The sequence below is a fragment of the Urtica dioica genome, chromosome 1 (genome assembly GCF_054948205.1).
Source record: "Urtica dioica subsp. dioica isolate 48M chromosome 1, U.dioica_male_clone48M_v1_H2, whole genome shotgun sequence".
In the NCBI taxonomy this organism is placed as follows: Eukaryota; Viridiplantae; Streptophyta; class Magnoliopsida; order Rosales; family Urticaceae; genus Urtica; species Urtica dioica.
Window position 1 is genome coordinate 8,717,837 of NC_142756.1, and position 15,751 is coordinate 8,733,587.

General features: G+C 35.3%; 2 protein-coding genes across 2 annotated transcripts; both read right to left on the bottom strand.

Moving 5' to 3' along the window:
- Positions 1 to 1,997: 1,997 nt before the first annotated feature.
- On the bottom strand, positions 1,998 to 5,438 carry LOC149407013 (phospholipase A1-IIdelta-like). Its single transcript, XM_089610463.1, has 2 exons — positions 4,441 to 5,438; positions 1,998 to 2,551 (listed from the first exon to the last, which is right to left on the bottom strand). Exons 1-2 carry the CDS (start codon positions 5,320 to 5,322, stop codon positions 2,099 to 2,101), a joined length of 1,335 nt encoding a protein of 444 aa, XP_089466589.1. The 5' UTR covers positions 5,323 to 5,438; the 3' UTR covers positions 1,998 to 2,098.
- A 7,784-nt stretch (positions 5,439 to 13,222) lies between these two features.
- LOC149407014 (uncharacterized) lies at positions 13,223 to 15,435 on the bottom strand. The gene is made up of 8 exons (XM_089618264.1): positions 15,399 to 15,435; positions 15,005 to 15,060; positions 14,712 to 14,817; positions 14,394 to 14,564; positions 14,205 to 14,285; positions 13,783 to 14,123; positions 13,552 to 13,636; positions 13,223 to 13,461 (listed from the first exon to the last, which is right to left on the bottom strand). Exons 1-8 carry the CDS (start codon positions 15,433 to 15,435, stop codon positions 13,223 to 13,225), a joined length of 1,116 nt encoding a protein of 371 aa, XP_089474390.1.
- Between the last annotated feature and the right edge of the window lie 316 nt (positions 15,436 to 15,751).

Sequence of the window (15,751 nt, forward strand, 5' to 3'; positions counted from 1 at the left end):
AGATGTGCATTTGCAGTGCGTTGTTTTATTGGCTTGTTATATATTTTTGTACACGCGTTATACTGGAATTCATTGTTGACTACTGAATATATATATATATATATATATATATATATATATATTCGCACCCACATCAATTATTGGCCGACAATAGATTTAAATAATATTAACTGATACGATATAGTATACCCACAGAACTTAATCTGAGAAACGTGCGAAGAAGTAGTGAATAATCCGATGAAACACGCCAAACATTTATATTTTATTCCTGGATAAGATAACGATAAAAAGGTATGACATAGTTAGATGGTTGCAGCTAATTAATTAAAATTATAGTTTAATCATTCAAATTTTAAACATATACCTCAACTCGTATTTATATCCTTCTTATAATGAGATGTATACAGTTTTTTTTTTTAATAGATAATTAGACTAAAATTTTAAAGCGCTAATTCTTCATTGGCTCCCGTCAAAGTGGTAAGATGATATAAATATATTACGCATGTGGAGCATGTTGGGATATAATAGTCTGCAATATTTGAGAATGGGGATACGTAATAGTGCACCAGATTGGGAAGCACTAACCACTATGTGGCTCTCGTCAAAGTGGTATGATGATATAATAGATTACACATATGGGATATAGCAAACCAAATAATACCCTTGAGCTATAGATTTGAATTAGTTAAAACAATTACAATAAAAATAAGAGTTCATTAGGAAAATAATCAACTTAAACGTTTGACATTGTTAAATAATCAACGTTTGATAAATTTTAGGTAAATAATCACTTTTATATATTTACAAACGTAAATTTTAGGTAAATAGTCACTTCCATATATTTAGCAATGTCCAACATTTAAATTAGCTATTTTTAAATTTTTTTGTAAAAATAAAATAATAAATATATATTTCTAGGTACACCTTGATCATCCTTAGATTGGTATCCATCACGATGAAATGATTCAATTTTACAGAGAAACCAACCACCCCAAAAATACCAGCTACGACTTTACAAGAATTTGATGTATTCTTAGTAGTGTCTTAATCATTTACCTACATAAATATAACAAATATATTTGTATTTAATTTTCACACAAAAAAAAGCGGGAAAAAAAAAAAAATTTGCCTATTCTCTCTGGCTTTTTTTGTTATTTTAATGAATTTCGGCCAAACAATCGTATCTACACACAAATGATCATAGAATACATTTCACATATATCTGAAATTTTCAAACATTCTATATATTTTTTTTAAGGCAGCTTTGCTGCCGTGGGGATTGAACGCACGACCTCTGCACATGAGATGTTGTGTAATTACTACTACTCTACTAGACTATCTTAGGTATCACTCAAACATTCTATATTTAATTATCTGAAATTAGATTTTTAATAATTTTTTGAAAAAAAATACCCTTAAAAGCATTTAAACAAGTGATATTTATTGCAAATAATTGCAAACAGTCGTAAAAATTGGAAGTCATTGAAACTAATAACAACAATGACTCTTTTTGTAGTGGTTGTTAATAAAAATTATTTAAAACCTTCGAATCCTTGATTTTCAATTTTAGCCATTATTTGCAACAGCCTACGATGATTTGCAATAGTTTGTGACGAAATTCAAAATTTTCTTCTATTTTTTAGAGTAAAAAATATTAATTTTTTAAATTAATTTGAGCAAAGAAGTAATTTTGTCTGAAAATAAGACAAAAGTTCAATTTCAGATACGTTTCAAGTAATGAGTCAAACCATGATATTTACAAAATTATTAAGTGTAGAATATGAAATTTTTCTTTCAGTATCACTTATTTTTTTTAAATCGGTTAAAATGTAATGAAGTGGCTATGTAATATATATATGTATATATTTTTTTTGTATTGGGGGTAGAGACGTGAATGAAACTGACCATACGTATTATTCAGACCAGGGAATGGAGTACCACATTATTCAGAACAGTCTTATTCCATATAAGGAATAATCAAAGCATGAAAACCGATCTGCAAAATAAATACTCATACATCGATCAATCACCGCAGAGTATCATAAGTTTCTCTCTCTTCTTTATACAAATAGAGAGAGAAAGAGAAAGATTTTATTTCTTAGAGAGAGAGGTTGACCATCTGGTCAGCCGGCGGCGGAGGATCGAAGACCCACTCGTCGGTGGCCTCGTCGTACTCCATCCCTTTGTTGCGCTCGGTCCACCACAGCCCCGGGATTTTGTGTTCGGACTTGAGGTATCGGCACGACTTGTTGACCAGCGCGAGGCTCCGCTTGACTTTCATCTCGAAGGGCCGTCCCATCCCGTTCCAGCCCGCCACGACGTGGAGGTTCGCCTGAAGGTTGTGGAAGTCCCCGAACGCCTCCGAGAGCAGCTTCGACTGCAGGTGCGGCGACTTCTTCGTGTCGATCTCCAGCTCTGCGGTCGCGATCGGGGAGAATATCGATAGAAATGAGTCTGGCGACTTCGGCACAACGTCCCGGATGTTGTTGACGTGGAGGATCTTGAGGTTCGGAAGCGACAGAGCCCGCTCCCCGAACGCCTCGTTCCCCGCCTGTGCATCGCCGGATCCACATTTTATATATTGTAGCGAATTAGGGTAATAAAATAGTTTAAGATCAAAATGACTACTCTTAATTAAAATAATATCTAAATTTTCAAATATTAAAAAATAACAAATAATTAGAAAACTAGTCGATTTTTAATTAGTCAACGTTTTGTAAATTTTAAGTATTTAACCAACGTTTTGTAAGTTTTACGTATATTTTAGGTCAATAGTCAACGTTTTGATAGATTTTTTCAATCAATTTACGTGTGTAAATATTTGATCATGACTATTTAATGAACCTAAAAAATATTCCAACGTATGTCTACTTCTCTATATTATTGCGCATGCATCTTGTTTTAATTTGAACTATTTTTTTTAATAATGAAATAATTTAGCTGAAATTTTATGTAACGAATTTAATGGGAGTATATACTTAACTCTCCCATAAATCAAATAATGAACGTTGAGCTCTATTTAAATAACAGAAAATTAAAAAAAATAACCAATTTAAATGTTTGACATTGCAAAATAAACAACGTTTGATAAATTTTGGGTAAATTGTCACTTTCAGACGTCAATCTTAGATGAATAGCCAACGTTTGGTAGATTAAAGTAAACTATTTATCTAAGATTTATTTCTGAAAGTCACTATTTACTTAAGATTTACCAAGCGTTGGCAATTAAACAATGCCAAACGTTTAAATTTGTTATTTTCTTAATGAACCATTAAAATAATTAGACTATAATTTTAGTAAGTACAATAAATTAATTATTTCAAACATTTAAAAAAAAATTGCTACTAAACCGCTATCATTATTAAAAATGGACCAAGTACTTATTCTCTAAAACCAATTCATCAAACAAATAACCTAAATTTCAAGTTTTGAAGTCAGCTTTTTATTGTATATTAAAATATTAAAAATATAGACAACATACTTGTAATTTATATATAAATTATATAGAGCGTCCATAGAATATTTACCTACATATATAATCCATTTATATTTTAGATATCTAGCCATGTTAGATCTATTACTCTGCAAAATAAATACATGTAAGAAAATAATCAGAATTAAGATTCACTAGGCATGTGAGAATATACACATGAATTGAACAATATGATGATTAGTTATGATCATTTTAATTTAATTTAGACTAATTATTAGCTATTTAATATAGTTAATTAATTTCTTCATACTTTATTTATACGTATTATCTTTTATTACATGATAAAATATTTTATAATATTATTTTAATTGGCCTTTTTTATTGTAGATGAATCCGGGAGAGTAATTAGATTAGTAGTCCAGTATTCAATCCTCTTTTTGAAAAATATTCAAAGTTTTAATTTATTAAAAAAATTAATTCACCAGTCCACAGTAAATTAAATTAATTTTTCAATTAATTTAATTCAATGCATGTTGATAAGCTACTTTTTTTTAATAAAATAAAATTTAGACTAGTATGTAATGTATTGATTAGTTGCAACAAATTCCTGTGAGCTGATCACGTCACTTGCGATCTGGGTATGTAATTTAGACTAGAGTAATTGACTCTTTTTTTTGTAGAAGTATTTGGAATTTGTGAGGACAATTAAACTAGTAGTCTAATAGTCAATCATCTTTTTTTAAAAATTATTAAAGTTTCATTTTATTAAAAAAAAAATTAGTCCATCAGTCCACGTAAATTAAATTAATTTTTAAATTATTTAAATTAATTTAATTTACTGTAGAGTTATAGACTACTTTTTTTTAATAAAATAAAATTTAGACTAAAATCTGTCCTGTATCGGTTAGTTGCAATAAATTCCTACGAATTTGAGCTACTTTAGAAGTCTATATATAATTCATTGGTGATTGGCCCGGAAAATTTAATTTCAGGCTGGGTCACTTCACCTGCGGGCACCCGAATGCCACCACAGTAACACGAACGTCCTCTCCGCCGGCCACCTCGTTCTCAGCGAGGTCGAACCCGCTAAGCGTGGCCAGAGACCCGCCGAGGCTATGCCCCGTCACCACCACGCTAAGCTTCTCTCCGGCGTACTTCTTCTTCACCTCCCCGATCACGGACCGGAGCTGGTCCCTGACGCTGGACTTGACGTAAGGCGAGAGCGAGTTCTGCGAAGTGTAGATCTTGAGCCACCCCTCGTGAACCTTCGGCTCCTTCTTCTCCCACCACAGGAAACCCCCCGACCCGGTCTTGTGGGCCGGCGAGTCCTCTGAGAGCAGCGGCGTGGCCGAGACCGGAGCGGCCCCGAAGATGTTGCTCCCCCACTCGGAGGCCGTGATGGTCCCGCGCCACGCCACGTAGACCTCGCGGCGGCCGATCGCGCGGCTGACCATGTCGGTGGTGACCGCCACGTAGCCGAACCAGTTGGACTCGTTGTCCCACGCGTCGGGGACGATCGGGTGGAGGAAGAAGTTGCCGTCGAAGAGGGTTCCGATCCCCGCGGTGGCGTACAGGAACGACGCCACGTGGAAGCGGGACGCGTCCTTGAGCATGACGTGGCGGAGGAAGTCGGACTTCCCGTAGTTTGAGTTCCCGCAGTTTGGGGACTCCGGCGTGGAGTTGAAGGCGTCGTACGTGGCCTGACAGAAGTCGCCGCAGCGGAGGATGAACTCTCGGAGGCCCAGGTTCAGCTCCGGCTCGATCAGACCGTCCCAGTTCTTCCCGCCGGTGATGTCGTCCCACGACGGAGCCGCCGCCGGCGCCACCTTGACCGCCACGGCGGAGGACTCGGCCGGTGGGTGGAGGAGTGTGTGGACAATGGAGGCCATTCTGATCAATATGATGATGAATATTATATGTATATATGGAATGAGTTGTGTATTTGGAGTGGCTACAACACTAGGGGTTTATATAGGATAGGCCTGTGATTAGAATAATATATAATTAGGTGGGTTTTTTTTTTTTTTTTCGTTACGCACGTTTTAGATGTTTGTGTATGATCCTTCTACACACTCTGCAAAATAATTGCAGTCATTTAATGTTGAGCGATTGATTACTAGAGGAGGATCCTATGCCATAATCGAAATAGTGTATGATTGACACGATGGTTTTTTACCCACGAAACATAATATCTCTTTGGTCTTTTTTTTTTCCTAGCACGAAACATAATAACTTATGTTTTCTGTAAGTTGTTTGTCCTTCTTACGCTCTGGTGACGCAGGAAAAACTTCTGATCACTATAGGCCTGTGATGAGAAGAGTATATAATTAGTACGTGGTTGTGGTTGTTTTTTTTTTCCCTTTTTCTTTACACACGTTTTAGTTGTTTGTCCATCCTCTACACACAGACTGCAAAATGATTCCCCCAATTAATATTGGTTTATTAAAAATTGGCAGCTATGCAATAATCGAACTATTGTGTAATTGACACGACGGTTTTTACCCACGAAACATACAATAATTTTTTTTTCCTAGGGCGAAACATCATATCTTATGTTTACCGTAAAAGTTTGTCTGTGCTTCTATTCAAACTTTGTCATTATTACTTTGGTGATAACGCAAGAAAAAGTTGCCATAATTACTATTGAAATGAAAACTAGCACGTTCTTTCAGTCTTTGAACATCTTTAATGATAAGTCAATACATTAGTTTTATTTGCCGGATAAACTTTTCAAAGTACAACTCAGTAAAACAACAATCATCTTTAATGCTAAATCTCTATTCTAACTTGAGTTCATCTCACATGACAATTATATATATATATATATATATATATATATATATATATTGATTGAAAATTAATAGCCAATCACCACCAGCCACATCATCAGTTACACTGAGGGGACTCTCAGCCAATGAGCAAGGAGAAGCCAGTGACACGTTGGCACAATAGAGAGTCGGTTTAGTGAGCTGTTGATGAGCTGGAATTCTGTTAGAACTGTTAGGTAGCTAGAGATCTGTTGAAGATTCTGGAATGTATTTATATACCAAACTCTGTAATACTGAAGATTTAATGAAAACTGACGAGAAGAGAGGTTTATCTCTCTCGATCACCGAATCTCTCTGTGTTTCATCTTCTTCAAAATTATCTTGGTATCAGATCATTTCAATGGCGAATGAAGGTCTTTCTTCTCCGTCATCATCTCAGATCAACAGCGATTTGAGACCTGTGATCAATCCGCATTTCACAGGAACGCTCAACAACGCCGTCACTGTGAAGCTCGATCGCGAGAACTACTCTGTTTGGAGATCTCAAGTTCTTCCGGCGATTCTAGATCACAACCTTCAAGGTCTGATCTATGGAACCATAGCTCAAACATCTCAATTCATCGAGTCAGTCGACAAGCGAGGAGCGAAAGTTTCAGTTCCGAACGTTGAGTTCAAGATCTGGACTCGTGAAGATCAACTTCTCCTGAGTTGGATGTTGTCCTCACTATCAACAACAATCCTTCGGTCCGTCACAAGAATCAGAACAGCTCAAGCTCTATGGATCGCACTGGAGCAGCAGTTTGCTGTCAAGTCGAGAGCTCGAGCGATGCCGCTGAAACTGCAATTACAGACCACAAAGAAAGGCTCGCTTTCTATCTCAGACTATTTTTCAAAAATGGAAGGCATTGCAGATTCTCTTTTTCTTGCAGGATACGAGATCTCTGAGGATGAACTAGTCTTAGCTATCCTGATGGGATTGCCAAGTGAATATGATATTCTTATGGCTATGGTCAATGACAAGTTGCAGAGTCAAGAACTCAGTGGTGTTGAGATTTCTGTACAGGAGGTCTTAGCTATGGCGATTTCTCAGGAGTCGAGGATCGAACACCTTGCAAGCAGCATTGATAATCAGATCCACACTGCAATGGTGAACTATGTCGAGTCTCGAGGAAGAGGACGTGGTCGTAGCAGAGGTGGACGAGGAATATTCTCTGGTGCTAGAGGTTCGAACAATTCAAGACCGACGTGCCAGATCTGCAACAAGCAGGGACACATTGCGACAGCGTGCTGGTACAGACTCGATGAATCTTATCAGGCCACTCCTCCCACAACTGCCCAACCACAGTCAGCTCCTCAGGCACAGAAAGATCCAAAAATCGCCATGTCAGCGTTCTTTGCAGGACCTGAGATTGTTTTTGATTCATTAATTTTTTTATTAGAGATAATTTGATCCATGAAACAAGTAGCCAAAAAGTGAAATAATAGTGAAGTAAGTTGCTTCAATTTTGTATAGAACCATTTAGGTGTTGAGTGTTGATATGAAAACATGCATTACCGATAACAAAAAACACTAATTCTCATCAACGATAATAAATTAAGACAAATTACAAACTATATTTCTAAAGTTTCTACGTAAACTCGATTTTATTAGCTTAATGCATTTCAACAAACACGTGTTGTGTGATTTGAGCACCCACCAAGAGGATAAACGGGTGTTGTTTTCATGTTCGCGCGTGTGTGTGTCGAAATAAGGGTCAAATGTAGAATGATTTTGGTGTGACATATGTTCTAGCGGGGAACCTCCAGCCATTATTTGTGCCAACTTGGATTGGAACAACATGTGCGACCCTTTTGAGAAGAAAAAAATACTTCACGATGGCTCTCAATGCCTTAAGAGGAAGTCCTTCTCTTCGACCACAACAAGGTGGCTTGCCCATGAACAGATAATCTTAAGACTAATGTCGCGATGTATAAAGGCGTTCCCGTGATTTCCTAGAGAAAAAGCAAACCGAATATGTTATAGAGGGAGAGCAAGGTTTTATTTTTTCAATTATTTTTATGTACATGTTAAATACCATTTTTCAATTATTTTTGTGTACATGTTAAATTCTATTATAATCTTACATAAAAATTATAAAAAATAAAAAAAAGTCACATGACAAGCACTATGTCACATTTAGTGAAAAAAAAAAAAAAAAAAAAAAAAATTAGTTAAGTGTGACACGTGCTTGTCATGTGACTTATATATATAAAAAAAAAAAAAAAAAAAAAAAAAAAAAAAAAAAAAATACAATTACATGGCAAGCACACGCCACAATTGACTGACTATTTGGCTAAAAAACTAACAGAATGATCAAATTTGCCAAAAATCGAATACTAAAGGGCAAGATATCGATTTTACAAAATCAATGGTGAAGTGTTACAAGTTCCATAGTATAACGGAAAAATTACGTTACTTATTATTATTATTATTATTAATAATTCATATGATAATTAATAAATATATTTATACATGGGATCTAAATATACTTTACCCCAAGGAAACAGTTTTACTTTCTTTTACAAGGAAATAATTTTGGTACCTTCTTTTAAAAATTGATCTCTCAAATACTTCCCTTATTAAGCTTCTTTTTCTTGTTTGTTTATGGTCTTATTTGACTATTTTTGTATTTTTTACTGGTTATAGTTTCATTTAATTTTTTTTTGGGTAATTAAGCTAAATAGCCTCCTGAAAATAGGCAATTTATTTTTAGCCACCATTCTGTAAATAAGTGGTAAATAGCCAAGAGGATATATTTACAACAAAAATTGGCCGAGACTACCCTTACAGTTTCCCGCCCACTATCATCTGGGTCATTAATACGTGATCAACTCTAATATTTGGAAATTAATGCACGCGAAAATCGAGGAGTAATTAAAACAGTCAGCTGCGTTCACATTAACACGCAACCGCTCAAAAATATAGTTTAAAAAAAAAGCCCAAAAAATCGCGAAGAAGAAACTGCTCAAATTTGAACCGGAAATAAGATTCAACACTTTTATTTACAATCGAAATCGAAATCGAAACCCAGAGAAGAAATACAGAGACGACGAAGAAGAACGAACAGAGGTTAGTAAATAAATCAAAAATACGATTTGTTTCGGTCTTGTTTTTAGAAGTGGCTTTGCATGTCTATGAAATCGACAGAATTTACAAATCGCTAACACTGATAATATTTGTTTTCCTGTTTTTTTTAAACACACGAAATCGCTGTGGTAAAGAACAATGGCGAGGAAATCCCCCTCAAAGAAAAAGAAACAACCTGAAGAGAGCCAAGAAAAGGGGAATAAATCAAGTCGGAAAAAAAAATGCGCCAAAGGTATGTTTTTTGTGCCGATATTTTATTTTCATTGTCGATAATGTTAATAAACTTGAGGAATATAAAATATTTGATTTAAATCATAATAAATGTATTTTAGGGTACTGACCGCTTGATTATAATTTGAGATTACAACGAAATGGTATTGGGCTGAATGAAAATGGTTAGGAATTTGTGGTTGTTCGAAATACATATAATGATCTGTCAATATGTAATTAGTGTTAAAAAGTGTAAATGATGGGGATGTAAATAAGGTTGTAAATAATAGTGTTGTGTAAATGATGTTTAGCTCTAATTTATGAAATGAGATCAGATTTAATTTTTTTGATGTTTTGATTACTCTGTTTGTGTGTAGATAGAGGACATGATTGTAGAAAGGAAGAACTGGGATTTAAAACAACGAATCATTGTTCATTCATCATTCAACGTCATTGAAAACCTCACGTCACTCCTAGAAACATAATACCAACAGGAGCTGTTCAGTCGTGGGCCATTTGCTCATCTTCAACACCTAAAAGGCCATGTATATCCCAAAATCTGGCTCATTTACTAGCGCTCAGTCAAGTAGAGTCCGGGAACGTAGATGAACTCCATTTCAATGTATGTGGAAACATATTGGTTTTCAATATGTATGACTTTGAGTTAATATCAGGTAAATGTTTAACAAACGTAGTTGCTGAGAATATCAAACATTATTTGTAAATTGCTGAGTTATTTACAGTTTAAGGAATCTTATTTACAGGGCTGAATTGCGATCGAGTGCCACGTATACACGACAAGATACGCTCCGATAATCCTTTGAATGATGAGTACTTCAAGGTGACCGGAACTCAACGTGCACAATTCTTACTTGGCATTCTTAGCGGCAAATTTGGAGGTACGGACGAGGAACGAGTGGCACTTATTAACCTGGCCATACTAGAGACGATGATTCTGACTAGGGAACAGCAAGCTTAAATTCCCGATGACCACTTAAAAATGGCCATTGACACAGAATTATTCAAAAGTTATCCATGGGGCACAGTTAGCTTCAACGCTCTATGCCATTCCCTAAAGAAATCCAAAAACTATGCCGCTGAGAAAACAGGATTCAATATAGAAGGGTTCCTACATCCGTTAATTGCTTGGGCATATGAAGTCATTCCAGAGTTTAAAGCCCAAGGATATGCAACTCGTACACCAGAAATGTCCATACCTCGACTCCTCAAGTGGAATTTCAATTACAGCCCGGAGTACGACGAACTGCAATAACATATCTTCGACAATGACACGGTACTTGAAAACATATTAGTAATCTCTAAGTTATTCTATAAATATGTTAATAGTTGCTTGTAAATAATCGTTGTCTATGTTGTAGCTGCGCATTAATCCAGTAAATGATACTGAAGAAGAACAAGCAGTTGGGTACATAGAACGAGTAGACGCTGTGAGTCCGGAGCCTGCCCCAAAATCTGTTGAAAAGGTAAAAGGAGTGGCTAGCAGTTCTAAGGGTTTGGAAAGTGAAACAACAATCAACTCCTCAGATGATGTTCATATGAAGTTGGAATACGCTCTCCAAACAATAGAAATGCTCAAGAAGCGTGTCGAAGAGGCGCATGAAAAGTACGACGCCTTATTGGATGTATTTCAAGTGTACATCCGAAAAGATTACGATGAAACAACACCACAACAACCAAGAAAAGAACAGGTAGTAATTTTGCAGTTTTTTTCCAATTAACCAATATGTAACCATTATATTACAGGTCTCAAGTGGTACAATGCATACTAAGACAACTGAAATTCCAAATCAAACTCCAATTGATGTTCAGGTACGGTATCACAATTCCGTGTAAATAAGTTACAACATAACACTGAAAATATGTGTTTAACCGTCTTTACCCTTATGTCTAACAGGATACAACACCTATAAATCAACCCGCAGTAACTACACCTGTGCAAATCCCAACAACAAAAGAGGTAAACAATACTAGTTACATTGGTTAATATATAGTATAATATCGTCATGTGTTTATCAATTTACAGGTCCCAGATGTTAGGAATGTAGCAAAACCAAAGCCAACTCAAGTTACTCTAACAAACATGGTATTACGTTGAGCATATTCATGACTTATAGCATTTGTTAGTAGACATGTTATTTACATAGTATTTACAATAAGATTTTTTGTACTATTCTGTTAATGGTATACTTATTAACATCTTATTTACAGATGCTACGAAAAAGAATTTCAAAAGTGGAGCCAACAATTCCTGATACTGTGTCTATGGTACAAAATATAACTTAATTGAAGTTACAAAAATGTCCTATATAATTTATTAACACGTCGTTTACTGCTTTATTATGGTAGGATATTTCACCACTACTTGGAATGGAAAAGGTAGCACGTACGTTATAGTCCGGTACGTCAAATAAATATTACTTTATAATATGGTGCAATTAGATTAAGACTAACAATGACTTATAACAGGACGATTTGCAGAAGCTACAAGATGATTGGGTTTTTACCGTAAATGATGTGTTGAATAGCATTCCTAACAAGTACGAATTTGAACAACTTCCACAGGTTGTTGAAGAGAGTGTGGCCCAGCAAGAAGTTCTAGACAAGCAAGTTTATAAACGCTTGAGAAAGAATGGCCAACCAATTCCAAAGCGAACCATGACAACCGAGGATCAGCCACCTCCAATAGTGACCGAAAATATCCAAACTCAAAATGTTGACGTACACAACCCGCAGGTAATATTATCATGTTCTAAAAATAATGTTAAAAATTGGTGAATTAATAGTTGTTAATTTATCATATTGTCATTATTTGAAAATGAACAGGTAGTTAACAAGGTCACAGGTGATACTGGAAAGCAAAAAAAGATAGGAAGGACGTTGCCAAATCCACAGCCTGTCACACAACGTCCAAAGCGGACATGTAGGAAATCAGTGTTCACTATCTCACCATACGCCACCGAAACTAGAAGTAAGAGGACTGAAGGAGAACCTAACAAAGAACCCGATGGCGAGGACACAGATGACATGGCAGATGAAGAAAGCAGTCAACCATCTTTTGATATAGGAATTTGAAAATTTGTTATTTACTAAACTCTAGTATAATTGCTCCTAAGTTATCTTTTGATGAACATAGCTATTATGTGAGTGAGTGCTAATGCATGAATGTTAATTAGCACATGACGCTCATTTTGGGTGTTAAGGTCGTTGATATATCCTCTTTTACGAATTAGATTGGAATATTTTGAGTATTAGCTACTATGTGGCCATATTTTAGCTTTTCAAATATGTTAATTGAAATCTTATTTACCCGTTATTTACAGTAATATATCGTGGCAAGCCATGTTAATGTACTTCTTATTTACAATCAATTTACATTATAAAAACAGTTTAGTTAAGTCTATTTGTTGAAAAGTAGTTCATAAAAAAGTTATTAAATGAATAAAATAACGTCATAACAACATATTCAAAACATACATATCTGTGAAGGCTTTATTACATGAATACAAAGTAATTCTCATGTACTCAAGATTAACAATATGCATAAAACATCAAATGTTCAACAAATAAACAAGCAATTATTCAAAAATCTCGAAAAATGTAAACAACACAAACTTCACCAGCAAAAATTAAAATTTATTAAAGACATCTCAATAACCAACTATCTTAGGCAACCCCTTTTGTTATGACCAATCTGGCCACATTTGCCACATCTATGATTGTGTACGGGTGGAATTTTTCATGCTTCGACCGATACCTCTTCTCTTTTGGTCGCCCAGCTTGACGTTTATGAATGGGAGACTTAATAACTTGAGCATCAATAGGCAGCTCCCAGTCGCCTTCATGAGAAATTGGGAAAACATCTTTCTCGTAGGTGGCAGCAAAGTATTCTTGACTATAATATGCTGGCACAAAATCAATAGGACGTAAATTTTTCCTATATAAAGCCGCACACGCATGAGAACATGGAAAGTCTTCAAGCTGCCAATAACAACATGTGCAAGTTCTAAGAGAAACATCAACAACTCGACGAATTGCCCCATCAACCACTTCAAATTCATTGTCGTTAATGGCATTAACCTGCAATTATGTGTAAATAAATATTGTCAATAGGTTGTAAATTCAAGACTATAATACGCTGTTAATAGCTTGTAAATAATAATATGCTGTTAATAGGTTGTAAATAATAATACAATTAACAGAAACTGGAAAAGTTTATAACTCACATTCATAGATCGAGCAGCCTCCTGCGAATCAAAAAGTATCTTGAACCCAGTTCTTGTAAGTCCTGATTGCATCTTTGGAATTAGCTCCCTCTTCTTGTTGATCCAATTTTGAATTAGACATCTATAACTCAAAACAAGACATGCAACCGGCCAGCCTCTAGCTTCTCGCAAAACAGCATTCAAACACTCAGAGATGTTTGTGGTCATTACATCGAACCTCTTCCCCGGAAACTTGCTCCTAGCCCACAGCTCTGGATCGGCTTTGAGAAGATACTTTTTGATTTTTACTTTGTTGTTGGAGAGTATATTAAGCCAATATTCAAACTCTCTTACAGAATACGCTTTAGCACATCTATAAAAAAGTGGTTGAATGTATGTTTTACCAAATTTTGCCTTCACATTACCTCAAAGATGTTGCATACATATAGCAAATTTTGCCTCCGGGAAAACATTGCCAACCGCCTTGTTAATTGATTTGTGCCTATCCGAAACAAAAACCAAGTCTTTTCGAACACCATACACAATTCGAAGATGATTCATAAACCAAGACCAAGATTTGTCATTTTCAGAATCCACAATACTAAAGGCTAATGGAAACAAATGATTATCACCATCTTGAGCAGTGGCCAAAAGTAATGTGCCATGAGATTTGCCTTTCAAGAAAGTACCATCAACAGATATTACTGGGCGGCAATATTGAAATCCTTGTACAGAAGCACCAAATGCCAAGAAGAAATACCTAAATGTCCCATAAGGTTCAATCTCGGTCACTGTATACGACCCTACAATACATAACAGTTTGCAGTCTGTAAATAAGTCATTGATTTACAACAAGTTCAGTAAATAACAAAAAAAAAATCGAATCCATATTGTAAATGTATATAGTATTTACAGACTACAATTATAGTAAATAAGCTGTAAATAAAAACCTGGATTTTTCTCTTTGATCATTTCACCAACTAGTGGTAAATGACTATATGACTCTTCAAAATCACCACGAAGATCCCTCAAAGCTTCTTTACGACCCTTCCATGCCTGAAAATATGTTACCTCCACATTAAATCGGGTCCTCATAATTTCAGTCACACCAGAAGGCGTAATTTGATTTGCCAATGACCCGCGAAAATCATCTTTGACACATTTGCTAATAAGAACAGACGATGCATGTTTATTCTTGTGCACAATAGATTTACCATAACAAGTATGGTCTTTAACATATGACCTTATGACCCATAATCCAGAATTCTTGCAAACCGACGCATTTAACTTCCAGGCACACTGCATATCCGAACAACCAATACTATAACGTGATTTACTGGATCTCAACACCTTGAATTCAAAATTGTTGCGAACTGCAGTCATGCCAATAGCCATTTGAAGTACATCTTTGCGTCTAAATACGTTATTAACATTAATTTCAAAATTCATAGGAAAATTCCTCAAATCCGGTTCATCGTACAAAACAATTTCTGCCAGGGGTTCTTCATGACTAGAAAGAGACAATAAAGCTTTCGACGATTCATGGCATTGTTGCTCAAATAAATTCACTGAAAAAGGGTAAAATTGCATGAGGAAATTTTTATCAAAACTGCATAAAAAGATCAAAAAACACATACCTGAATCAATTAGAGAAAAGGACGACCATTCATCCATGCTTTGGGACGATTTATTTTCAGGGGATAATTTTTTTTCAAACGTTGAAACCTGGAAAATAAAAAGTTGAACAACTATTGGTGGCCAAATGTATTTGAATAAGCGTTCAACAAATAACAACTGTTAATATTTTCAATAAATATAATTATTATTAACAGATATCCAGAATATATTTTGTAACAAAATTAGAAACTACTTTCCTAAGAATATGCGTTCATAAATAACTACATGCACGAATTCAAATTTAAAATTTTGAATCAGAACTTTCTAAAATCTCGCCAATTTGAATATTGAATAATTAAAACTTGCCGAAATT

Coding starts and splice junctions, on each gene's coding strand:
- LOC149407013 (XM_089610463.1), bottom strand. CDS start 5,322: ATGGCCTCCATTGTCCACACACTCCTCCACCCACCGGCCGAGTCCTCC. Junction 2,552..4,440: donor TGGCATTCGGGTGCCCGCAG/GTGAAGTGACCC, acceptor GGCGATGCACAG/GCGGGGAACGAGGCGTTCGG.
- LOC149407014 (XM_089618264.1), bottom strand. CDS start 15,435: ATGGATGAATGGTCGTCCTTTTCTCTAATTGATTCAG. Junction 15,061..15,398: donor CTTTTCTCTAATTGATTCAG/GTATGTGTTTTT, acceptor TCGGATATGCAG/TGTGCCTGGAAGTTAAATGC. Junction 14,818..15,004: donor TCTGGATTATGGGTCATAAG/GTCATATGTTAA, acceptor ACATATTTTCAG/GCATGGAAGGGTCGTAAAGA.